At 38.1% G+C, this 27,888-nt stretch overlaps 1 protein-coding gene across 4 annotated transcripts; it reads right to left on the bottom strand.

Annotated features, from left to right (window-relative positions):
- Positions 1-18: 18 nt before the first annotated feature.
- Positions 19-27,888, bottom strand: otud5a (OTU deubiquitinase 5a). Of its 4 annotated transcripts, none has more exons than XM_079897184.1 (9): positions 27,080-27,888; positions 23,570-23,663; positions 7,156-7,220; positions 6,918-7,074; positions 6,303-6,451; positions 2,889-3,074; positions 2,063-2,270; positions 915-1,031; positions 19-226 (listed from the first exon to the last, which is right to left on the bottom strand). In XM_079897184.1, exons 1-9 carry the CDS (start codon positions 27,662-27,664, stop codon positions 105-107), a joined length of 1,683 nt encoding a protein of 560 aa, XP_079753310.1. In that variant the 5' UTR covers positions 27,665-27,888; the 3' UTR covers positions 19-104. The 4 variants fall into 4 exon arrangements, with proteins under 4 accessions (XP_079753310.1, XP_079753311.1, XP_079753312.1 ...); XM_079897185.1 differs by having other exon boundaries at positions 23,570-23,660; positions 27,080-27,878; XM_079897186.1 differs by lacking the exon at positions 915-1,031.

Below are 27,888 nucleotides of genomic sequence, written 5' to 3'. Positions count from 1 at the left end.
GAAGGACAGTGTGAACTGCATGATGATGGAGAGAATGTGATTGGTTTGATCCCCATGTATCTGCCTCCTGCTTCGGTTGCAGATTGTGCCTTCACCCTCCTTTATCAACTGCTATCTGGAGAAGGTTCTCTATGCATGGCGTTTTTCTTCATGCTATCGAGGTATTCCTGTTGTGACACGGCCAAGACGGACGCCAATATCTCGTCGTCTTCCCAGTCTGTTAGTCCTATTGCAAAACAAGAGCAACAAAACAAATCACGGTTTGGTCACAACATATTATATACGCTACAAGTCCAAACATTTAACACACATGACTGAATTTCTTATCAAAAGCCAATGCTTGAAATTAGCTTTCAACATAAATACACATTGAGTCTACATGTGCATTTCTTTACAAATGTAAAATGATTACATTTTTTGATAGATACATTTGACGTTATAGTGAAAGAAAAGCAAGTGTCCAACATACATTGGAACTTCCTAAAAAAATGCCTTTTATTGTTTTAATGCTTTTACTATTATTCTCAAATGTGCAAAATAGCATGAGTAGGTGTGGCCAGACTTTTTAGACTGATCCATTACAAGAGTTCAATTTGTGAAAAACATTCACTCCCTATTTGCACCTTCTTAAGTTCTTAGCCGAAACAATGCCGCTGTCAACAGTAGCTGGGGTGTGCCGATACTCCACTACAATCAAGTGTATTTAACGGCACATAATAACTGTACACGCTGCTTTCTGGGTGCATTTCGAGGCTGAATCACATGGATCACATCACAGATTCAAGCTGTGTGAGACGCATGAGGAAGGCGAGCGAGCGCGGTGATTAACATGGCATTCCTGAGCCCAGGATTCTTTCATACTGAATCAGGCGGGACAGCTAGACGAACTGGCAAGCATGATTCCACTTCCTCACCAAAAGCAGTAGGGGACATCTCTTGCATAATGGCCCGATAGCCCAGTGCTGGATACAGAGACACCAGAGAAGACGAGCTGGGTCTGTCTGGTCCAACGCAAGCCTGGTTACTGGGACCTGAACGGCGAGACGGAACGCAGGAAATCTTTATTTTGAAAGACTAAAGTATAGAGATTTAGATTCTATCTATGTGGCTTCCCCTGCAAAGTGGTTTTGAGTGAATTTCACAAAAAGACATGTAACATTTTAACCTACAAAAGCAAATATTTTGCATAAAAAAAAAAAGTTTTTTTTTTTTTTTTTTTTTTGCATCGTGAACTTATTTTCATTCAAATGAAGCAAATTTAGCCGCACATTTTAATTACTGTAATGCATCTGGATGCTTTAGTTACCATTATTCATAATGATAATTCTCATTATATTTGCATTATTGTTATACAGTACCACAATAATTGCGATAATGTTTTTTGATGACAAATATGCAACAATTTGGGGTCAGTAAGTTTCAAAAAATAATAATTAATACTTTTATTAAACAAGGATGCAATAAATTGATCAAAAGTGACAAGAAATACATTTATAATCTTACTAAAGATTTCTATTTCAAATAAATGCTATTCTTTTGAACGTCCTATGCATCAAAGATTGCTGAGCATCAAATCAGCATATTAGAATGATTTCTGAAGGATCACGTGACACTGAAGACTGGAGTAATGATGCTGAAAATTCAGCTTTTCATCACAGGAATAAATTACATTTTAAAATATTTTAAAATAGAAAAGAGTTATTTTAAAATGTAATAATATTTCACAATATATTACTGCATTTTTGATCAAATAAATGCAGTCTTGGTGAGCATTAAGAGAGATTAACCCCAAACTTTTGGAATGCTAGTGTACATTAATGTAATGAGAATTAAAAAATTTCTTTGAGCAAAATATCATTTCTTATTGAATTCCTTCAGATTTTGAGGTGAAATACGACCCAGACAAGTTCTAGAAAGGTTTCCAGAGATTCACCCTTATAATCAGTTTAATCATCCGTGAACCTCATGTGCCATTTAGCCCATAAATTGGCTTGCTGAAGGAAATGCATCATACTGTTAGTTTTAATGACACCGTCCTTATTGCAAAACACTGATAACAGACCTGGTGCACAGGGTGACGGGGGTTTGGATAGTGCGAGGGCCGCTCCGGCCGGGGAGGGGGGCTTAGCGGGTGTGTCCGAATGCGAAGGATCAGGAATCTCCGGAGAGGGGGCGGAGCTGCGTTGCCGTGGAGATCGGGCATTCCATTCTTCCAAACCACTGGAGGCCGCAGCCGTGGCGGAGCTGCACGTAGCGCTGGCCTTACGAGGCTGAGGGAGTAACAAAAGTAAACACGTTTATTCACAAATCATAAGTCAACAGGCTAATTGGTATGTGATTGTGAAGACTTTATAGCTTGTCATTCAAAACAGTAAACATTCTTACTAAGAACATTTATGGAAAGTAGGATTATGTAAGCCAGGTTTGCGTAAACTGTTTTATCTTTGTTTGCTTAGATGATATGACAATATTCAATTCAGAAGCACATCTTCAACACTTTCCCTCTGATTGACCGGTGTCACTCAGTTCAAAAGCTGATTTAGAAGAAAGCCTATTGTTTCTGTGAAGAAGGGTCTTGTTCACAGCTGGTTTAAGTGTGAAAACGCAAACCACATAGATTGCACGTCTTTACGAAACCGATAGTCCAAGGCTTTGTGTACCTTCGCCAATGAAGCAGTCTTCACAGCTTACGTGTGCGTAATTCCAGTGCAATCAGCGTTAAAAACAGAGATTAGTTTATGACGCCAAAGGTTTTTGTAATTATCACGTCAAATACCTGATTCCTACCGACAGTCATTCTATTAGGAATGTAACTTAAGGTTCTGATTGAATGAGACATGATGTTAGGTAGTTAGTAGGATTAGTATTAAAACGGGCAGGTCCCACACCTGTCGCGCCTGTTTCTCCTGGTCTCGAAGCCACTGTAAGTACGATTCTCTGGCCACTTGCTCTTCTATAGCCTCATTGGTGGCTTCCCAATCCGTGGCCCTCTTCTTGTCCTCCAGCATCTGTTGCTCAATCCAAGATTCCTCTGATGTTTTAATTGCATTCTTCATGAGTGACTGGTCTGCAAACTGCATAGAGACAGAGAGAGACACAGAGAAGCGGTTAAAGGCCACAGTGTTGCCCCTCGGGTGACAGGTGAAAAACGTCTCCTGAACAGGAGCTGATTTGTGGGAGGAGGAAAAACAAGCGAAAATGAAAATTAGGCAATACATCATTTTTTAAGAGACAGACACTTGATGATGATCCTCATCTCATAAAAAGGGTTTTTGATTTTTCATTCTGACTGGATTAGCTGCATTTGACAGCAACCAGAAACAGAAAATCACACACACACACAAAAAAAAATCTCGATTCTGATTGGTCAGTCACAGTCTGTCCATTATATCACTCCACAGTCCATTTCTTTTCATAAAAAGTCATAAGTCAACAACGGTTTAGAAATTGGATGGATAGATGGATGGATGGATAGATATGAGAGCATCCATACACAGGACACGTTCACTCTAGAAAGAACGCAAAAAACATGGTGAGCAAATAAATGTAACAAACCACTATCTTGACAGGCTCTTTAAAAATAACTATTTCAACATTAAAAACCAAATGGCGAGTGCTGAACTTCTGTCAAGCCAGTTCGACAAAAATGGTGTGCAAGCTTACTATGATTATTACGATTTGACAGACAGATGGGCTAAATACCACAGCGTTGCCCCCAGGTGACACAGGTCAGAATGTTTCTGTTGGAGCACCCTGACGGGGAGGCGATTTGTTAAGCTAAATGCAAACTGAGCAATAAGTCTTTTTTTAAGACACTTTCTAAGCGTGGATCTCATCCCATCCCACCTCAGACATACAGAACACATCTCATTAAACCAAAGGTTTTGACTGCATTTTGATTAGATGAGCTGCAATTGATGACAACTGTAAACCACCTACACTTAGCCTACAGAACTTCATTATACAACTCTCCAGAATACTTGATTCTGACTGGTCAGTCACGGCACTGAGTAGTCAAATATTTTTGTCTCTTATATCACTCTGCGGTCTATCTCTTTTCATACAAATGCAAGTCAAGAGTTGGAAATTGGAAGGACAGACAGACAGACAGACAGACAGACAGACAGACAGACAGACAGACGGATAGACGGATAGATGGATAGATAGATGGATAGATAGATAGATAGATAGACAGACAGATAGACAGAAAGACTCGTAACAATGTCAAATAAACAGGGCTGTGCATGTCTGTTCCCTGATTTCAAGATCTGATGTATCTCTTTTTTTCTTGTGTAAGAGACACTAGCATAGAGCTAGACTACATGTCCTCTGCTCTGGAACAGTGTGGACAGCGTACTGGCTCATTCCCTGTCTGTCCAGACCTTTATGGTAAACTAACTGACTGTAATATGGGGAAGCTCTAGGACGATACATTCTTAAATTCAGTGGATGAGATACAAACCAGCATATAGGTTTTGCACACTGTACAAAAAAAAATATATATAGATGTAATGTTTTTATACTGTACAAACTGTATATTCTGTCCCGTTACACTAATCCGACCCCTAAACCGACCCATCACACAAAACTTTCTGCATTTTTACATTTCCAAAAAAACTCATTCTGTATGATTTATAAGCTTGTGTACCCATGGGGACCTCAATTTAGGTCCCCACAGTGACACGAGTGCTCATGAGTCTGTGTGCATTCAGGTTTAAGTCCCCACCGGGATAGAAAAACATGTGTACGTACACGAACACGTACACACACACACACACACACGCACGCTCTATTTTTGATAGGAAGGTATGATCTGTCTTTGTTCTGCTCGGCTTAAATTATCACAAGGCATGTGGCACGTAAACAAAACAGTGTGCTGTTAATGGGTCTCCCCCGAAAACCACCGACGTGTGGAATGTTTCCCTCTCCACCCAGAGCAGTCAGGGAAAATGGGACACTGCAGGTCACACTTTGTTGTCTTTTTTTGTCTTTGATGACGACTGTCTCCAAATTCAGACTGTGGATCAGCTGACGGAACTGCATGAGTGAACAGGAGGAACACTCTGACGAGATGATGGACTTCCCAATTCACAAACTTTGTTACACACTCCTGAGTAGAACATACAGGCCACCGCTGTAGGCTGTTTAATTAAAAAATATATTACGTGAAATTTATTATTATAATTATGTGAAAAATGGCTGTTCTTGCACAGGCAGATGGAGGTGTACGTGAAGGAATACACATAGACAATAGTGACACCACAGTGTCAAACTCAGAGGGGTCAACCACAGCAGTTAGCATATCTCACACTGAAAATACACAATCACCAGCTATTCTCATTTAAATGAGACTTAAAAAAGATGTCCTCGCTAATGGATTGCTTTATGTTACAAAAAGTATTGTGAATCTCTTATATAATATAGTTCAAATGAGTTGGACATTTAAAAAAAAAAAAAAAGTAGTCTGGTCCAAATAAATTAAGAGTTCCACAGTCAATATTTCTGGTATAGCTAAACCTTTGGTCACTCGCGCCAATGCCAAACGTCAATTTCAATGGTGCCAGAAGAGGAAATCATGGGTTGTGGACAATGTGAAACATGTATTGTTCTCTGATGAGTCCACTTTCACTGTCTTTTCAGTTGCGGTGTGGAGAAGCCCCAAAGAGGCGTAACATCTGGACTGTTGCTGCCCAGAGTGAAGCACAGAGTGGATCGGTGATGGTTTGGGCTGCAATATCATGGCATTCCCGACTGTGCTTGATGGGCGTCACTGCCAAAGACTACCGAACCATTCTGGAGGACCATGTGCACCCAATGGTTCAAACTTTGTACCCTGAAGCTACTGCCGTGTATCAGCATGATAATGCACCAATACACACAGCAGGACTGGTGACAGAATGGTATTATGAACTTGAAAGTGAAGCTGAACATCTCCCGTCACCAGATCTGAATATTACTGAGTCAGAAAACGTTTTCCTCCACCAGCATCACATAGTGACCTGGCTACTGTTCTGGAAGAGAAATGGCTCAAAATCCCTCTGGCCACTGTGAAGAACTTCACAGTAAGTACTAACTTCCCTGCAAAAGGAGGCCCCACACCAGACTAATAAATGATAGTGGTTTAAAACCAAGTGTTTTAGGTGTTTCAGTTTCATTCTCCAACCCCAATATATAAGCTTGACCCACTCAACATTATTTCTCATTGAATATCCTGCTTCACTCATTAACATAACATATTATGGAAGTAAATAGGTTGCGAATGGCATTTCATGTTGACTTTAGTGGCAGCTGCAGGTACCCACCCCTGGTTTGAAGGCAGGAAGTCCAAGCCCAACTCCAATCGTGGCTTTATTGGGATTCACAACTGAGTTGTAGTGAATGTTCCGATGGTAACTAACTCTGATTGGCTCGTCATTATTTTGATGGATGCCATGGAACGTGTTGATTGGTTCTAAAAGAGGCCATCAAAATAACATTTAGAAACAACGAGAACAAGACATACAGGTCAACTGCATCACTATATGAGCAAAATGCGTCACTACAGTGTCTGTTAAATATATTGCATGTACATGTAATTCCTTACAATACATCCACAAAATAATTTTCATATTCATCATCGCTATTCACTAAGGGTTGCATAGTGGACACTGTAAAAAAAAAGTTGCTACCTTAAATTTTTAAGTACAATCAACTTGGATGTTTAAGTCATTTCAACTTAAATGACAAACTGTTTTTAAAAAATGAGTTGAATCTATAACTTATTAAAAAAAGTGTTTTTTTCAAAACTTGGGATGAGTTAAAGCAATGTAAAAACATGTTGTCATAACTTATTGATCATATAATTTTTTTACAGTGTAGTTAAATGTGCATAATTACATTTTATGGACACCATAATGCAAATTAGACCCTGTGCTGACCTGTGCCGTATTGATAAACTTCCACTGGCCGATTGTACATCTCCGCCATAGCCTGCATCTCAATATGGTTCCCGTGACAGTTGTTCTTCCTCTTTCTGTTGATGTATGTAGTGAAGTCCTCTGTCACATAGTTTGAAAAGTAATCCGCATTTTTCATCTGCAAGTAAAATCATACAGAAATTATAACATAATCAGGTTTTGTACACTCTGGTGATCCCAAAGAAAGAACATCACATACCAAGTAATCCATGCAATGTTTGCGGACGACTTCGTGCATATCCTGGTCTCCGTAAACCTGATCAGCTGTATAAAGAGGATGATACCACGGTTATGTGCAAATTAACAATAGGGTCTCTGCATGCAATAATTTGACAGCATTTCATATTTTATTGCATTTTCTTACATTTATTGTAGTGTCTCTGCAAAATAAAAAGTTAGAACTGAATTATGTTATGTAGCAATACACAGTACACCTCATTTTAGCACACATTTTTTGCATGCCAGACAATGGTTTCGATGCATTTCATTTTTGTCTTTAATTTTAGATTACACAACAAATACAAGACAGGAGGACAGGGTGAGTTGCAAAACAAAATACTGTTCATGTTAGTTATTATGGTTGTTTGAAATTTCTAAATCGGTTTTCTTTTAACACCTAACAAAATTATAGGGAGCAAGCAACTACTGAGGAACCTTGAGGGGTTTGATTGTAGGCAAATTCTGTAATGCATGCATGCAAAAGCTGCATGGCTCGTTCTGCAAGTGCCACTTTTGGCGGGCTTTATCATACTCATTTAAGTGCCAGTGAGTGACTCAAAGCAAGACTAGGGGCCCAAATAAGGAACAGATGTAAACAAACGGGCGTATGAGCTCCACTCAGAGGCCGACACCTTTTCCTTGCAAAAGCAGCGATATGCAAATGAGCTTCAGCCTCAAAGCTCATTCCGGCTAGTCACATGACCACTTTGCCGCAAAGATTCTCAGAATCTCTTAGTCAATTTCCTCTTTCACAGTATCGGCCTACTTCTGTTGTGACACTTCTGAACAGACTAAGGAAGTTGCATTCGCTTTGCTTAAAAAAAAAAAAACAAGCTTCAAATGACAGTTCAGACCAATATATACAGGTGCTTTATTTTAAGACACTTGCACTTTTTTAGTTCTTAGAAGAGGCCCAGTAAACCATACACATTATCTGATCAAATGGAATAGGGTGTTTAAGGAAGAGGAAGTCTTTGGTGCAGAAACGAATATCCCACAGCAAAAGCTCTCATAAAGTTTGATTAAAGACCAGTTCATTACTGCAATTGGCACATTCAGCAATGAGTGAACGCTCTGTGCTTCTTAGGATATTAATTTGATCTGAAAGAACTGGTCGTTCTGTTCCCGAAACGAACAATAGTTGCAGTTTCTGGCAGGTCCATGTTGCTTTTATGAGCTAGCTATAGATGTCGCTCCCAAGGATTGTTTGGGAAAAATCGAACCTCCATTTATGAATGCTTAAAGCTGGACGTGTGTTAATTTAAAGGTCAATGCGGTTGATGCAACACTACAAGTTCTGAAGCCAACTTTTGTCAAGTAAAAATCTCCATTTAGATCAATGAATGCTTTTACTTTTCTAAATAGGTGAAGTGAGCCTTTAAGACAAGTTCATTTGTTAAAACCAGGACCTTAACATTTGAAGCTGTCTTTCGGAAGATTTTAGCTCACACACAGGAGAACAGCAGCTGGAGATTCGGCCTGTTTCTGGTTCCCCATTTGGTCTATTGTTGGTATTTCCAGATGTCTTACCCTTTCCATTCATTACAGCACAGTGCAGTGGATAACCAGACTTGTCGTCAGTGGGTGCTGCGGGGGAGAATCAGGGATTCCCCTCGGCTCCTTTGCATTATTCTGACTCATGTGTGATGATCAACACCTGCCTTCGCCTTTTTCCTGATTTCACCCCAAATTTGAATAACAAACAGCTTTACTATAGTGGTGCTGGCACGTGGGGCCTGCAACTTTTGCATGAACAAACAGTGAGCAGTACTCAAGAAAAATAGTTCCTCAAGTATGTTGACCTAAATTGCATTTTCAACATTTATACTTGGTTAATGAATTTCCAAAACTCTCAACTTTAAAGGGATAGTTTATGGAAAAATGAAGATGTTGTCATCATTTAATCACCCTTATGTCGTTCCAAACCTGTATGACCTTTTTTATGTGGAACACAAATTAAAATTTTGAAGAACGTTGGTGTCCAAACAACACTGGATCACACTGACTTTTATTTTGTGGACAAAAAAACTTTTATTTTGAGACACTTAAAATATCTCCTACAGGTTTGGAATGACATGACGGTGAGTAAATGATGACAAACTGTATTATGTAATAGATCCTGAATTATGCTATGGACAGTGATGAAAGTCATGTGGCATGTTGAGAGGCATGTTAATACTTTTGTGGCCCAACTTAATTTTCACAGGCTCTTTTGATCTGGTCCAATAATGAACCACCAAGCAATTCCCTAGAAACAACCTAAAACACCTAAACATCATTGGGTTTTCACACTAAGAAATTTTTAGTACTTATTAAGGTGTTCTGAGTGGTTTCTAGGGTGTTTCCAAGAGTGTTCTGGGTGGCAATACTAAGTTCTTTACACCTTTACACTACCTTTCAAAAGATTTTTTTGTTGTTTTTGATAGAAATCTCTTCTTCTCTCAAAGGCTTTATTCGATTGAAAATACTGTACAGTAAAAATAGGCATACTGTGAAATACAATCACAATGTTTTTAAAATATAATTTAATCCTGTGACGGCAAAGCTGAATTTTCAGCATCATTACTCCAGTCTTCAGTGTCACATGATCCTTCAGAAATCATTCTTAAATGCTGATTTGCTGCTCAAGAAACATTTCTTATTATTATCAATGTTGAAAACAGTTTTGCTTTTTAATATTTAATACTTTTGTCATACTTTTTTAGGACTCTTGATGAATAGAAAGTTCAAAAGAACAGCATTTATTAGAAATAGAAATCTTGTGAAACATTATATGTCTTTACTGTCAATGTAATGCATCCTTGCTCAATACAAGTATAATATAAGTGATATGATATTCTGATCCCAAGAGACATGTGATAACTCTACATGATATTTCCCAACCATTTTATGCAAGCTGCACCTCAAATAACTTATTATTTGCTTGATTTATCAGAATTTAGATTGAAAAAAAAAAAAAAACTGTTGTCTTTCTAACAGACCAAAAAAAAAAAAAAAAAATGCTGTACAGAAGACGAAATTCGTGATCTCTGTATTATTTATACGGTTTCTTCTGATCATGCAACCAAACATAGAAAACAGGCAGACATTTCTGTTTACATTCACATAACTGTGTCTCAACTGCAGTGAAAACATGACTAGCCCACCGCAACGATCACCCTGCAATAGGACGTTTCCCAACACTAAAAGCTGGTGGTTGACCTTTCTGCCGCCAGCGGACACTTTGATGAGAAGTGATCGACAGTGAATATAAAAAGCAGAAAAGAGAAATACACTGGGTAGGTTTACCACGAAAGACCGATGCCGGTGATAGAGTTCACTAGAAAAGAGAAGAGCAGAGGTCCACCAAGCAAAAACAAAACCACAAGCTCACTTCCACTAATGTAGGCCGCAGATAGCGTCTCGATTCTAAGAAAGGGGCAGGCCCAGCTTAAACTCAGAGAAGAGGAGAGAGAGCTCAGACCTGCCCTTGAGGTCTGGCGGTCATCGATAAGGTTTATCCTCAAAGAGCAGGGCCACAGTGACATCACAATGAGCTGAATTTGTCAAAGATTCCCGGGAACTTTACACACCCTACGTTAGTTTAAGAGCTTCATTCACGTATTTCAGCAGCAGGAAGTGTGTCATATGTAAACCACATGGATGATACAAAGAGAAAAGCAAATAACAGAATAAAAAGACTGCATAGTATTGAACAAGAGCAACAACCTATACCCAACCTGATGCATATACAGTGGGCTTCAAATTATGAGACCACATTTAAAACAATTTTGAAAAACGAAGAAATACTCAAGATTCTGCCCTATTTCTAGGTATTAACGTAAGCAAATATGTGACTGGTCATGTGGAAGGTCAGATTGTCTTCCACTGAAGCTCCAGATGCTCTTTGGAGCATCTCAAATCATGCTGGAGAACGTGATCATCAGGTTTTGTTCATGGTGGCTCTGTGCTTCTGTCATGAAAGCAAATTCTAAAGCATTTAAAAATTAATAAAAAAAAGATTAAATAAAACAAATCGGTAACAATTCACTTTTATACAATGCATTATAAAAGTATTTTCATGCATTAATTATGCACCATATAATACAATGTATGAAATCATGAGTAATTGTAACCACAGTTAGAATACATTATAATACTTATCTATTCATTGTTACACCTTTAGAAAGTATAATGCATTTAAACACAAGACAAACCACTAATTTCAATTATTATAATGCATTTTAACTTTGGTTACAATTATTTATTAAAACATATGTGCTATAACGTGCATTTCGAATACCTTTATTATACATTATACATAAAGGCTTTAAGTAAAGTTTTTCTTTAAACCCCTACATGCATTCTGTGCAAATGTGCAACCCTAATTCTAGAAAAGTTGGGACATTTTGTAAAATGCACTAAAATCAAGAATCTGTAATTGTGTTAATTCTCTTTAACCTTTATTTAGCGAACAAAGTACAAATAAATATTTGTTGTCACGGACCAAAATTAATTGTATTTTGTAAATATAAACACATTTAGATTTTTATGGCTGCAACACCAAGCTGGGACAGAGACATGTTTACCACTGTCTGTCACCTTCCCTTTTAATTACATTCAACGGAGGTCTCCTGCTTTGTCCTACACAGACTGAGATTTCTCTGAATTCACTGAATCTTTTCACAATATTATGTATGGTAGAAGGTGAGAGACCTAAATACTTTGAAATCTTTCATTGGGAAATGTGATTTTTTTAATTGTTTGACAATTCTTTCATGAAATTTGGCACAAAGGGGTGAGCCATGACCCATCTTTCCTCGCAAAGACTGAGCTTTTGGTGGATGCTCCTTTTATACCCTAACTAGATACCCTCACCTATTACCAATTCACCTTCTAATTGTGGACTTTTTCAAAAGTTTAACTTTTGATATTCTGTAATCTTTTTACCTTTATTTTGTCTCTGTCCCAATTTTTTTAGAGTGTGTTGCAGCCAACAAAATCCAAATTAGTTTATATTTACAAAATATAATTAATTTGGCCAGTGAAAACACTGAATTTGTTTTCTTTATACTTTTGTCAGTTAAATAAAGGTTCAAAAGCATTAACAAATCACAGATTCTTGATTTGATTGCGTTTTACAAAATGACCCAACTTTTCTGTAATTGGGGTTGTATGTTACTGAAGCAATAAACTATGAGAGAATATGTGCATTGCAGTAATTTTACCATAGTTAAGGGGGGTTGATAGGTACACAGAGAAACACTTTTATATAAGGCAAAAAAAGGCATTAATAGGGACAAAACACACCATTTATTGATCTCATGTCATTCTAAACTGAATGACTAGACTAGACTTAGACTAAACTTTCTTTCATGGCCATGCTTTTCATGAAACTGAATTCCAACTGAGGCTGTCATTTCCAAAATAACAAAAAAGGCACCTCAAAAACATATATATATATTGTTATACATTTAAAAATTAGTATATTTAATTGTATAATAAAGAAAATGTATTAATTAAAAAATAATTCATGTGCGCTACATTGCAAGTATTGAAGTCATATGATAGCTTTGTGTGAGAAACAGACTGATCATTTAAATTGTCATTCATTGAAAATCTGCACCTGTGTAATGTCTGTGTTCATTCTTTTGAGTCAGATCTTTTAATTGAATGAGTAGATCCAAATTTAAGCCTGTTCCTCACACAAAGCTAACATATGACTTTAGAAGAACTGGAAAATAATGCACGTGTCAAATAAAGGACTTTCATGATTCTTTATGGTAAGTTTTTTTTTTGCCATTTTAAAGCCACAGGTATCATTACGAAAAGAATTATGCGAATCATTAAGAAAAGCATGACCTTTTATGTTTTACAGAAGGAAAAAAAGACACAGATTTAACAACATGAAGGCATATAAATAATGACAGAATAGTCATTTTGGGGTGAACTATTTCTGTGACTATAGGCTATTTTACACTTGCTTATGGATGCAAACAGATATGACATAATAGATATTTCTACTGTAATTACTTCATAAAACCTTGATCCCCATGTCCAAATATGACAGTGTGGAACATGAGTTGCATAGTCCATCCAGAAAGAGCTGAGATCACCGCTCTGACCTGCACTTATGTGCTCCTTGACTCCAGTGGTCACAATAACATCTAACAGGCCACGTCCACCTCGACAACTGATCAGTAAACATGCTCTTCAAACGAACGAATCGATGCGGCACTCTAAAAACAGACAGCAGTTACAGCAGGCCAAAAGGTAACTCCACTCAATGGCCTTATTGACTACCGTGTGTTCGGCTCACTTATCTGCAGCGCTTCAATAGACTATGAATTTGAGATTGTGATCGTATAGATCAATACATATTGATTCTTAAGCACATTTGGGGATCAGATCACAAACGTCTTTTCAAAGTACACCCTGTGCTGAGGAAGTACAGTTAGATATCGAAGAATGGCTTATGTACGGACTGAACTGCCTTTTATTAATGCCAGAAAAGTCAGCCGTTGATCATGAGAGCGTTGAGTAACACAGAGCTTACTATTGCCCCAGAAACACACCGACGGTCAAATACACTCATTCACGCTCACGAGACTGTATTGCAACCAGGCATGCTGTCTACTGGCACATCCAATGCAGGGCACAGAGGACCACTGACAGTCTAGCGTAAACTCCAGACTTCAATGATGTGTCTAAACGATTTCGTCAACAGCTTGGTTTTGTAAGAGACGATGCCAAGTGTCGGTGATGACATTGTTTTCTATATCCTGGCAAGAGAAGATGCAGCTCTTACACTCTTGGTGGTGTCTAGGTGAAAGTTGGGGAGACTTGCTGGGCATCTGCTTTCCAGATGTGCAAAAGTTCATGAGGCAGCTAAGACCCGAGGAAACTAAGTTAAAGGGCGCAGACGGTCTTATCACAATCAACGTCTGCGAGTCAAGTGATTGAAACCATTTTACAATTGAGTTTCAAAATGGTTTTTGGTTTTAAACAGCATTCGCTATTGAATTATGCTCCTTGACATCTGCTCTAAAGCTCATTGCAATCATGCCAGAAAACTCAAACTCACTGGTTTACGCTGGATCAAACTAGTCAACATCCTCAAGTTCTTCATTTCCCGTCTCATAGAAACCGAGCACTATTAAAAGACGTTACGTGAGCGGTGCTTGTGTTGAAACCTGTACTTTCCTGTCCCAGAAGGTGTTGATCAATGTAATGACAAGGAATCTACTAGCAACCCTTGATTCCAACATGGCATCAAACTTTGCTCCATGTTTGCCACAAAGCTACAGTACATGACGTCCAGGAGTGAAATACTATGCTGGACCAATAAAAAAAAAAAAAAAGATAGTTGAAAGCTGACCTATGCTTTTTACATTTCACATCCGCAATAATCCAGTGTGCTGACCTGTATGTGACTGATTTGAAGATTTATGTAACCTTAAAATTCATTACTTCATGTTTTAGGGGAAATTTCTTATGTTCAATCAATAGAAGAGTTCAAAGGGATAGTAGTAGAGTTCAAAGGAAAATTCTGTCATCATTTACTCAATGTCATGTTCCAATCTTGTATGACTATGGGTGCATCACAATTCACGTACTTATACACTAATCAATGCAATTTTGTAGTATAAATAGTGTGAGTAGTGTTCGCACTGAAAACTCCAAAAAGAAAAAATGCACTTCAAACACCCAAATGACGCACTTAGGGAGTGGAGTGTTCATACTTAGGGCCGGTTCGCTAGGCTTGGTTTGTTAAAAAAACAAAACATTTAGTCCGCTTAGCGTTCACATTGGCATTTTAGCACCGAACCTAAAAGGATATGTTCACAACCTGATTGGTCGGCTTTTATTATGTATATTTGGTGACGGAACTTATAGAACATCCAAAATAATGCTGTGTGCTGGGCTAAATGCATATATTGTATGTGCACAGCCTACATATGATGGTATTTTGACCAGCTGAGAACTCGTGAAGAGCTTATAAAATGTGTAAAGGAGTCAAAACAACAGCAGGAATCCCTCCGTCACACACACAAATGAAGTTCTGCTGCAAGGAGATGCTGTTCTGATGCCTGTCCACAGAACTGTGATAGGCAACATCGCGGCTATGACGAGAAAAAACAGATATGCATGAGCATATCTTATATTACTAGGGTCGCATTTTGTGACATCGTGTCCCGTTTTTGGTTCGTTTACGTCTTTGGTCCGTGATGCATTCATATTTCATTCGAACCGCACCAGAGTTTGTTTGGAAGCGGACCGAGACACATCTTTTCAGCGTTCTCGGCCCGCTTGTTTGGTGCACACCAACAACAACAATCTTTATAAAGCACATTTAACACAATACAAATTGATTCTCAGTGCTGTACATAGTGCATAGCAGGACTACACTATAAAAAAAAAAAAACAATTACAAGTTTCCAAAAGCTAAAGAATAAAAATGTGTTTTCAGAGTAGATTTAAAAATGTCCAATGAAGGAGCAGACCTCACATGATAAGGGAGAGCATTCCAAAGCTTGGATCGCACCAGGGTTCGGATAGCAGCGTTCACACTTATTCAAATGAACCGCACTAGCAGAGCAATCGCACCAGGGCTTATTTTAATCAAACCAAACATGCCAAGTGTGAACACACCCTTAATTGTCGTAACTGAAAAAGAAAAAAGAAAAAAGTGTGGAATGTTGGACACTTCATGAACTCAACTGTGGCAGCATTGTATTCGTAGTGGAGGGGGAGGGGCTATATCCGACTCTGATATTCGGTGACAAAATAACCTTATAAAATTCATACACTACAGTAAATAGCTCATAGTATAAGTGAAAAGTGTATAGTAAGTCATTAGGGACACAACTTAAGTGTATCTTATCCATATAATGAAAGTCATTAGGGTCCAATGTTATTGTTTTTTCTGTGTAATGCACAAAAAAAGAAATTCATACAGGTTTGGAATGACATGAAATGATGACAGAATTTTTTGGGGGGGGATGAACTGTCCTTTTAAATACCTAAGGGCAAGGTGGGGAGAAGGCACCAATGAATCTGGAGGAGAGGAATTTCGGCCCCACCTTCGCTTTGAGAACGGCTGGCATTTCCCACTCTGTCAAATCATGTTATGGCATTTATGGCATCTGCTCTACAATCACAACAAGATGACGAACAACAAAACGAGAGGAATGCAGCCGAGCTGTCCGTCAGAGGTTCCCGGCAGGGCACAGGCTGTATTGTTTACTACCGAAGCAGGTATCTGGAAGTGATCCCACAGTGCGTGCGGGGGAAAATAAACAGGGCTTAGATTGGAATGTACTTTGCATATCCCAGCGATTTTCATATAAAGCTTCGCCCATGTGAGGTTAGGGTTAGTATTGCCCCAGGTGAGGCCGTTCTTAGCCCTCCGTCTACACTGGCGCCTCCTCAGATCGATCAGAGACAATAACGCTTGTTCCTGAAATAGCAGCTTGCATGAGGAGAAAGTGGAAACAACAACTGACTTGACAAAAGGAAGTACATATATTTAAACTAAATTCTGAGGAAATGGAGTGAACAAAAGAAGCCTAGATTACATAAATAACAGGGTTTTGATGCAATACCCTCTACAATAGTTCTTGGAAAAAGTAAAAAAACAAAACAAAACAAAAAAAGCATAGGCCTAGGCTTTGCATTACAGTGACTTTACCATGGTTAAACTTTTAAAAAGCATCATATGCACAACATAAGTTACACAGAAGTTCAATAAACAATTACATGTATTAGTGGTGTTTGCAAAGGCAAGAATAACTAATACTATTGCCCATACTTAAACTGAAGGAGCAACCACCTACAACACCTTAGCAGCAGTGTTATTTTAGTATTATTTAAATACTATTATTGTATTTATTCATATTTTAAATTAGCTTTTATTTTTATGTAAAAAAAAAAAATATATATATAAAAATGTATTTTCCACTTTAAATTGATTTTAATTCAGTTTTAGTTATTGTATTATTTCAACTTATTTCAGTCAGCATTTCTGATTTTAGTTTACAGTTTTTGAATTTAAGTTTTTCATCTAATATTTAGGCTATATATTTTATTTTAGCTTTATTCCAATTATGAAATCCATTTGTATTAGTTTTAGTTAACAATAACAACGCTGCTTCGCAACCACTATTAACCATTCCCAACATCGAAACATGATTTTCTCCAGTATAAACAATTATTCTGCAAGGTAAAAGAGTTGATTAGAATAACTGTAGGTAGATGAGTAAAATTCAAATGATCTGAGGCTACAGGTGCGCACATATCAGCTATTTTACAATGCCTTTGAACGTGGATCATCCAATCAGATTTTAGAGCCGAAAAACTCAATGCTTTTTGAATATTTATTCAAATACGTCACAAAATTAATGTCACAGCCAGACTGTTATGGACCAAGTAGAGAGATCAGCCCACATAGTTGGTCACTGAGTCAGGCACTTTTATCCCTCTGTATTGAGGTTTGCCCGGAAAGAGGGAGTCTTTGATAAAATGCACAGCTGGCACTGTTGCATTTCAGAAGAAATGTGCAAATCCAAGCCAAAAGCAAACAAGTGCACTGTTACTCGAACAAACATTCAACTTCCTCCAGTGTAGGATTACGATCTGCCATGTAACCTTAATCTTCAATGGAGACTGGAAAAAATAAAACATTTAAATGCGCTCCCATTACAGTGCAAGAATCTGCACCTTTTAACCTGCTGAACTGTGGACAAGCGTTCACATCGGATGGCTGAGCTATTTACGGCCAAAGTTTGGAAAATACATTGGTTAAACCGTTTTGAAGAGCCTAATTAATGTTTGTTTAGCTGGCTGGGTCAGGTCACCCCGCTCATAAGTGTACACAGCCGGTGTGTGTGTGTGTGCTGGTAATGGTGTCAACTGCTTCCCTGTTCACCAGAGTCCAGGTCGAGCTCTGGAAAGAGGGGCGGTGCTCTGGATAACCAGCAGAGCAGCACTGGAAATGAGAGAGAATGCTGGGAGCTAGGGCAGGGATCTAACACATGACACTGTTTCCCACGGATCATAAAGGAGAAGCGCATTCACTACACAAAACCCTGCACAACAACTACTACAGCACAGAGCACATTACATGCTGCAATGTTTTCGTCAGGATGTGGTGATTCAGACTTATTCACAACAAAACTGTTTTCATACTTAGGACGTGGCCCTATAAAACCCACATTAAAGCTGGGTATTACAACAGTTGTTGAACGTTGTAGATTGCTGGATCCATCTCATTTCAACCAAACCAAATGGCAGATATGTGAAACCACAAAACCTTTTGAAACTTTTTCTTTGTAATACCAAAACAGAAACCACAGTGGCAGGATTCTCACTATCGAACAGAAGACACAGGTGTGTGTGTGTGTGTGTGTGACCATATGTCCGACTTGGTGCTCATTTTCTGTAAAAGTGAAACATGTTCCCCCCACCCACCCCTCCATGATGCTGTGAAATGTGACGGGTCTGATCAGAAACTCTGTCAAAACCAGCGGACACTCATTATTTCCAGACAAATACAAATTGTAGGCACGTGTGCGTTTCTTTTGCTTTTGTTCCTCTACCTTTAGTCGCTTTGGATAAATGCATCTGTTAAATGTATATGTAAAACGCCTTTTGGCTGGATAGTGAAAAAAGCACTCCACAAATGTGGACATCCTTTCAATACAGTTTCCAGCTCAAAAAGGTTTTAGCCAGAATGTCCAGAGCATAAAATATAAGACAGGTGGAAAATAGTTGGAAGGCGTGTTTAAATGTCCTACTGATGGTCTATTACATTACCACAAATTACCATGGAATGGACTTCTCAGGATATAGACATCTGTGAGATAAAATACCTTGGAAAATCATTTGCAAACCAATTTGCAAAACATTGCATAAGCATTTGCACGCTATCGCCACAAGCCTCTTTATTGCAGAATATGAACTGAATGTCAGGTTTGGTTGTGCTAAACATGGGAAACTGAATTTGAAATTCAGAGTCATTCAAGGTGACATGTAGAAATCATGTAATTCTTCAAAAGTCACCTTTTTCATTAGTGAAGCTTTCTTCTACACAATTTATAAAAAAAAAAAAAACTTTCAACCGTTCAAAAGTTTGAGGTCAGTAAGATTACAAAAAAAAAGAAAAGAAAAAGATATTAAAGGGGGGGGTGAAATGCTATTTCATGCATACTGAGTTTTTTTACACTGGTAAAGAGTTGGATTCCCATGCTAAACATGGACAAAGTTTCAAAAACTAAGTTGTACGTTTGAAGGAGTATTTTTGTTCCAAAAATACTCCTTCCGGTTTGTCACAAGTTTCGGAAAGTTTTTTTCGAGTATGGGTATGTGTGACGTCAGATGTAACGGAATTTCCTTATATGGGTCCTAAGGGCACTTCTCCGGTAAGATCGCGGCCGCGCGCGCACTCGTAGACCAGAGCAAGAGAGTGAAAGCAGTTCGCCATCAAAGCGCCCTGCCCGGCTTTTGGGAAGTCAATGTCACCAAAGAAGTGTGTTTTTGGTTGCCAGGGCAAGACAACCCTGCACAGATTCCCAAAGAACACAGCGTTAAGGAACCCGTGGCAGTTTGTTTTCCTGAGCATAAACGGAGTTGTGTAAGACTTTTGTTCCCTGCATTTCGACGATGATTGTTTTATAAACAAAGCCCAGATCAACGGATTTGCAGATCGTCTAATGCTTAAGGATCGAGCAGTCACAATGATAAAGGTTCGCGGTCGTGCGTTGGAACCGGACGGTGAGTAAAACTGTTTGTTGAACAAATGTCTCTGTGTGTTGTCACTAGCTTGGCACGTTAGCACAGCTAAGCTTCGCCCACACGGCCCGCCCCCAGCCGCTCGTTTTTTTCCGGAAAGACTCGGTACAGCCTATCTTTATGATAAAAATTTAATAAAACAAAATACTTTTTGGAGATATGAGGGATGCAATATTACTCTATAGGTACTCAAGATTAACAGGAGATTGAGTGAAAATGAGCATTTCACCCCCCCTTTAATACATTTACTCAGCAAGGATGCAATAAATTAAACAAAAGTGACAGTAAGGGTTTTATAAAAGATTTCAATTTTACTGTAAAGTAAACTAATATTTCAAAATATTTCTATCTCAAATAAATGCGGTTCTTTTCAACTTTCTATTCATCAAATAATCCTGAGGAAAATGCATCACAGTTTCCTGAAAAATGAAGCAGCACGACTGTTTTCAACAGGAGTAATGATGCTGAAAAGTCAGCTTAGCATCACAGGAATAAATTACAAATGAAAATCTATTCAAATGGAAAACCATTTATTTCAAATTGTAATAATATTTCACAATATTTCTGTTTTTACTAAATTTTTGATCAAATAAATGCAGCCTTTGTGAGACTTCTTTTAAAAACATTTTACATTGAACGGTAATCTAAAGTTGTTTAGTCATGCAGGATTGTAATAGATAATCATGGGAAATAAGCACTGCTCTCCTGACCTATCTTATTATAATATGAGAACCAAAACAACAACAAAACAATGAGGATGAACAGGAAAATAAGGGCAAAATCTGATAGCAGAGCAAATGCTGCCTTGTTGACAGCCACGGACTAATTATTATGTGATGAGAACGATCTCAAATTCATAAACAACACGCCAGCATACATTATTGAAGTAAAGTATGCGGTTATAAGAATGCAAATCATGGAAAGATAGATTTATTTCTATTTTATATAAAAGAGTTACACTCTTTGTAAAGAGTTACAAAAGAGTTAGGAATACTCCTAATTCTGTGCAATAAACATTATTCTGCAAAAAAGCAGAACTAAAATATAGCAGGTCTCACCTACGCCTCTATTATAACAAGAGGATCTGATGCTGATTTGGTTATCCATAAATGGAGTGCAACATTAGTGTAGTCTTAAAGGAACAGTTCACCCAAAAATAAAAAAAATAAGCTATATTTAATAAAGCTACATTTCGGGAACAAGAAACTAACGTCTTGAGTAGATTCAGATTCATAAGTAGATTCATAAGGGTCATTTTAGTACACCACAATAATAATTATAATCTAATACACATCCATATCTATTACTTCACACCAACAGTGTCCTGTAAGAAACTATCCTGTCCTGGGATATCATGATCCCACTGGCTGTGAGAGCCTTATTACCATCGGGCCAGTTATATAACATGGATTGTTTGACTCGAGTGATTGTTTGGAGATGGATAGTTTCACACCTGCGGTGCAAGAACTGTGGCACAGTGTCCCTGATGGGAATGCTTCATGTAGGTCAGCACATCACATGCCCGTCTATCAAACCCTGCATAAAACTCACACAAGGAAAGAAGTGTGATGACGAGAACAGGGAAAAGATTCACGAAATGAACGTGTGCAAGCTGTGCATGAAGGAGAGAGAAAGAGACAGAGCAAGAGAAGGAAACAGAGACACGAAAGAGAGAATGAAAGAGAGAATGAAAGAGGAAACAGGGTGAGATGCCGCACAATGGGGGTTGCAGAGAGAGTTGCTGAATGCTGAGGGAAAAATCCCAGTAAACAAATATACTGTTTAATGTATATGGTGTCCACTAGATGAAACAAATACACAGTTACAGAAAGTGAACGACAAAGAAATACATTAATAATTTAGTTGTATGCTGGACAAAAATGCTAAAAAGATACTTGGTGTTGCACCACTTTCGTCAGTCATGTTGAATTTATGCGTCAAAAATAAAACCACTTTGACATATAAAGTGGACAGTCATGTAAAATTATGGGAACGGGTCAAAGGTGAACCCCCAGAGTGGCTGGGGTGCATGTCACACCCTAAATGATTAAAATGGCTTGTAAAGACCCGTGCAAGAAATGCAACAAACAGAAAAAGTCAGAATTTGGTGTCAAGCTGAAACGGAAGTGTAATACAACTTTCACAGTATGTGAAACTTCAGATAACAGGTTATGTTTTGACACAAGTGCTTGACTGCACCCTTCACTTATGTAGATGAGTAGCGCCATCCAGAGGGATGTTCTGGTACAGTACTGTTATGTAGATAGGTCTAAGGTTTCCTATTAAGCATCGCTGTTTTGTTAACAAACCAATAATAAATTCTGATTAATTTGATGCTTCTAGCACACTGCTTAAAGTCAACATAAAATCAACCCATTTTCTAAAATGTTTTCCTTAATGTTTTCCATCAAGGGGAAAAAATAAACATAGGGAAAATGCAAATTTACAGTGGAATCAAGCAGAATAAGATCATGAACATGTATTAAGAAAAATATGGTCCATTTTAGCTTAATGCATCATGTCAAGTAAACTATTACTATTAGTTAACATAACACATTATGTAATAACAACCATTTGAAGCAGCAGTTTGCTACATTATTCTCCAGCAAATGGCATCTAGGTAATGTGTCGGGAATACAAACAGTTATTTGAACTTTTTCATTCAATTTTGTGTACAACATAATATTTGTATATATAATTTTTATATATAATATAAAAATAAAAAATCCTATATACACACAACCATTTAAAAGTTTGGGGTCAGTAAGGCTTTTTTTTATTTTTATTTTAAGAAAATACTTTTTTCCGCAAGGATGCATTAAATTAATTAAAAGTGTCAGTAAAGACATGTATAATGTTACAATAAAATAACTGCAAATAAATGCAGTTCTTTTGAACTTTCAATCCTGCATCACAAGAATGTTTCCACAAGAATATTAAGCCGCACAACTGTTTTTAGCATTGATAATAATCAGAAAAGTTTCTTGAGCACCATTCCTGAAGGATCATGGGACACTGAAGGCTGGAGTGATAATGCTGAAAATTCAGCTTTGCATCACAGGAATAAATTACATTTACACAAATATTTAACTATAGAAAATAGTTATTTCAAAACTGTCTTGGTATTTCACAATATTACTGATATTTGCCAACCCCAAACTTTTTAAACACTGGTGTATTAAAAAAAAAAATCAGATGATAATACTTCTGTTTAATTTGTTGCAATGGAAATGGAAGGTTAAAGTCGACATGAAATCAAAATCCAGACACTTAACATTGGAGAAAAGTCATTTGCAACTTTCAGTTCATTGCAATGTGAGATATAGTCATTTGCTTTGATGCAGCACGTTACCAAAAGTAGCAGGTCATCTGGGTTTTCTATACATATAAAAAATGTATATACTCTGTGTAGAGTATGAATATCACAGAAATAGAAAGAGTAGTGTGTGAACAGTCTACTTATTACAAATCCTACCATACAACAAATAAAAATGTAAGATGGCATTCTGCCAAATTGACAAGGACAATCACCCAGGTTCTACATTATTGCCAATAGATGAACTAGATAACTAGATGCTGAATCTTTTGACTTTGAGTGAACATCAAGTGGTTAATAATGTACCCACCAACAGCTCTGAAGAGGCAGGCACCATCTTCCTTCATTTTTTTGATGACAAATCCTTTCTTTTCCTGGAGTGCTTTTTCAAACCAGTGTTCCTGCTGTAACAGAGGCAAAACTTCAGGACAGACACAATGGGGGATCATTATTACGTGCTTGATAAACAGACGGACTTCTGATGCTAAAGTCATTGTTAGTGACATTTATTTTATGCATTCTCAGACTGTCAACAGAGCATCACAAAGAAGTTCTAAGATCATCACATTTTATGCATATTCATCCCATTACAATTTTCTCAGCCTTAGACAAATATGTTCATGTTTAATGGGGTTAATGATTGCAATAATCATTTAACACCATAAGCAAAGAATTTAGGTATAATGTTTAATATTAGTGTCTGGGTAAAGTGAGGTTCAGATATGCGTCACAGGTAAATCAGGGCTGCGTTTCTCAAAAGCATAAAAATCATAGTAGATTGTATAAATGATCCCATTAATGATCTGATCTACTTAGGCTTATGATGCTTTAGGAAAATGCAGCCCAGTTCAGAGTCAGACTGCAGTCCTGAAACCCAGAAGAGAATTAGCATTTGAACCATCGGTTCTCTCAAGAATTTCCAGAGGTTTACTTGAGTACTGTACTTAAAGGGATAGTTCACTTTGAAATTAAATTTTGGTATGTTTTAGCTTTCCTCAAGGGCATCCAAGATGTAGGTGTCTTTTTTTCCGCAGTAGTTTCAATTTTGATATTTTTAGGTCAAACCGTTCTTGTCTGTCAGTCATTTAATGCAGGTCTGTGGTCACTGTCTCAAAGAGCATGCACAGAGTCCAAATTAAAACAATTCCCCATCGTCCAAATTAAACAATTCCCCATCGTAAGTACACATTGATGGCCTAAGACACGAAACGAGCGGTTTGTGTGAGAAAACGAACTGTATTTATATTGATTATAAACACAACCACGTCCAAGTGATCTGGTGCAGACTGGTGCATAGATATATACACTAGATGTCGCCTTGGCTACGGCAGTTCTTAATGAATGCCGTAGCCAAGGCGACATCTAGTGTATATATATCTATGCACCAGTCTGCGCACACGTCACACAACAGGATGCGTGCGTGCCCTCAGATCACTTGGACGTGGCTGTGTTACAAGAGGTAAAAACGATATAAATACTGTTCGTTTTCTCACACAAACCGCTCGTTTCGTGTCTTAGGCCATCAATGTGTACTTACTTACAATGGGGAATTGTTTTAATTTGGACTCTGTTCATGCTCTTTGAGACAGTGACCACAGACCTGCATTAAATGACTGACAGACAAGAACGGTTTGACCTAAAAATATAAAAATTGAAACTACTGCGGAAAAAAGACACCTACATCTTGGATGCCCTTGAGGTAAGCTAAAACATACCAAAATTTAATTTCAAAGTGAACTATCCCTTTAAGTACACTTTTTGAGTATCTGTACTTTACTTGAGTATTTTTTTTTTTTCTGGAAACTTGTTACTTTAACTTCTCTACATTTCTGTCAAGGTCCTTGAGTAGAAAGTAGTTTTGTAGTCAGGGCATCCTTTTTTCTCGTCTCTAAAACGTGATTGGATTTTTGCAGGTGAAGAACAGCCTATCAGTAATCACACTTGTAGGGTCACGTGTCGTGAAGTTCGGCGACTAGTACGATTTCTCTTTACGAGTGATCTGTGAGCAACAGTATCGTTGTCACAACTAATGGTTTGAAAGTTTTGTTCATGGCAAACAAGTATTTCTGATCAGTCTGTATTTACTGACCACTCAAATGTGCATAAATGGATACACATAGACGCGTACTTCTTTTGTGGGGGTGGTAGGAGTGTTAAATAAGAAAAGATGAAGATGATTATTATGGCTGTCTTTTTTTAATCAATTCAGTTGTTTAATTTCTATAGGTTTTGTAACATTCTAAAAGCTCTTAATTCCACAGATACTATAAACTGGTCGGTGTATTCACTAGGTTGCTTCAGAGGCATAAGGTACTGTAACAATACAACAATAATAAAACAACGCATTGACATTTACTTTTGAGTACTTTTAAAAACAAGTACTTCTGTACTTTTACTTAAGTAAAAAAAAATCGGTCTTTACAACTTTTACTTGTAATGGAGTAATATTTGACCAGTACATTAGTATCTGTACTATCACTCAAGTAAGGAAGTTGTGTACTTTGTCCACCTCTGAGAATTTTTAATGAGTTTTTGGAACAGCGGTTTTAGATTTATGAATAAAATAAGGTCTGTGGTTAGCAACTTTTAAGTGGCTTAAAATTTAAAATATACAAAAAATACACTAAATCATCATTTGAGGTATGACTGTTTATAATGTGCATTGTATAACAAAACTACATTTTCTTTTAAAAGAAATTAATACTTTTCTCAGCAAGGATGCATTGAATTAATTAAAACGTGACAGTAAAGACATTTATAATGTTACAAAAGATTTCTATTTCAAATAAATGCAGTTCTTTTGATCTTTCTATTTATCAAAGGAAACGTGATTGTCTTGGAAACAACAGTTAAAATGCATACAAAACCCAAATCATGTTTCACAATGTATATCATTTTACAGCAAAAGTGTTTATGAATTTATAGCAGGATTTTTTTTTCATCCTAAGGTTTAACCATAGACTGTAAAAAATGAAAAAAAAAAATATATATATATAAATATATATATAGGGTTTAACCCATTAAGGTTAAAGTCAACCTTTGCAGCCCATTTTACTTTTGTAATGAACACATATTTCTGAGTAAAACAGGATGTGAATAAGAAAATGTAGGACAGGCCTTGGTTTTATCCACTGGGAATTTGTGGGAATTTTATTTCACGATATCATGCACTGAGTAAAAAAAAGGCAGAAATGAAATAGGCTCGATTTTACTTTCATGTTGACTTTAAAGAGACTCCCTCTTCTAAAGAGCAGAGGAGATGGAGCTCAGCACAGCTGTGCCTCAGCCTGGACCTTTATGTGGACTACATTTACTCAGGCAAATTTGATCATTTTAAAAACACTTGTTTCCTGCCAAGACAAACCACTGCATCACTAATACCATGCACGTTGAGTGCAGTCTAATGGAAAACATTTTTTTACTGATCTTCAGTCTTCACTTACACAATCAATATCTGCTTTAATTTGTTTGTCTGTCTGCCTATCTTTAAATTAGTTAAATTTGTCTATCTGATTATATGTCAATCCATAATTTTATCTATCTATCTATCTATCTATCTATCTATCTATCTATCTAGGCTATCTATCTATCTAGGCTATCTATCTATCTATCAATCTGTTGTTCTGTCTATCTTTATCTATCCATCCATCTATTTTACAGTATATCTCCCTAGCTGTCAGTCTCTATTTGACAGTTTGTCTATCTATCTATCTATATATATATATATATATATACCAGTGTCAGACCACGTGTCACACATCTAAATAAAACAGCATGTCAATGGTTCTCAGCATTAGGTGGCATCATCCATCACACATACCTGTTCAACAGTCGCTGGATCCTCTGACTGTAGTCTGGAAGCATTCTCATACTCATCCTCACTGTTATACCCGGCTCCTTCTTCCTGCTCGGGACTGGGACCCCCTCCTCCTCCTCCACCACCACCACCACCGCCTCCTCCCCCTGTCGCCCCGGGTACGGTCCCTCCACCGGCCACCCCACCGGAGCAGGTCGCCTGTCTCCTCCTCTTACTGAGCCCAGGCCCCGAGCAGCACCCTCCCATCCCACCTCCACAACCCACCCCACCTGACAGCTCAGCCCGACCCCCGGACACACACGCCATCCCTGCCGCATCCCCCGGGCCAACCGGAGACCCGGCGCCCACCGGCGGAGGAGAGGCCTGCTGCGGCCGGGAGCTGGATTCAGTTCGCCTGTCCTCTCTGGACGCCGGCGGAGCGGCTTGATAAGACCAAGGTGGAGGAGAAGCGCGAGGCCTCGCACCCGATCGGACCCCGTGGGAGTGCTGGTGCTGATGCGGGTCGGAGCCGGTCCTGCGGTCGGGGTCGTCGGGGTGATCAGACACACCGACCGATGAGTTCGGCTTCTTCTTCGGCAGGATCGTCATGACCGTTCAGGGAGGGTGTCCGTTTTAACGACTCCAACCGCGTTTTAACATTTAAACGTGAGCGTCTTTTAGTTCGTAATGTTTGCTCCTTTCACCCTGGAGCGAATTTAATTCAATAGGACGTGGTTTTGAGGGTAAAAACAGCGGATAACAGAACAAAAACAAACTGTCTTCCGTCCCTCGGTCCTACTGTTGCCACACAACATCAACATACAGCTGACGAC

This window comes from Squalius cephalus, assembly GCF_949319135.1.
Source record: "Squalius cephalus genome assembly, chromosome: 16".
NCBI classification, from domain to species: domain Eukaryota; kingdom Metazoa; phylum Chordata; class Actinopteri; order Cypriniformes; family Leuciscidae; genus Squalius; species Squalius cephalus.
Note: the sequence above shows the minus strand (reverse complement) of the source record. Positions and strands in the feature narration are given on the sequence as shown.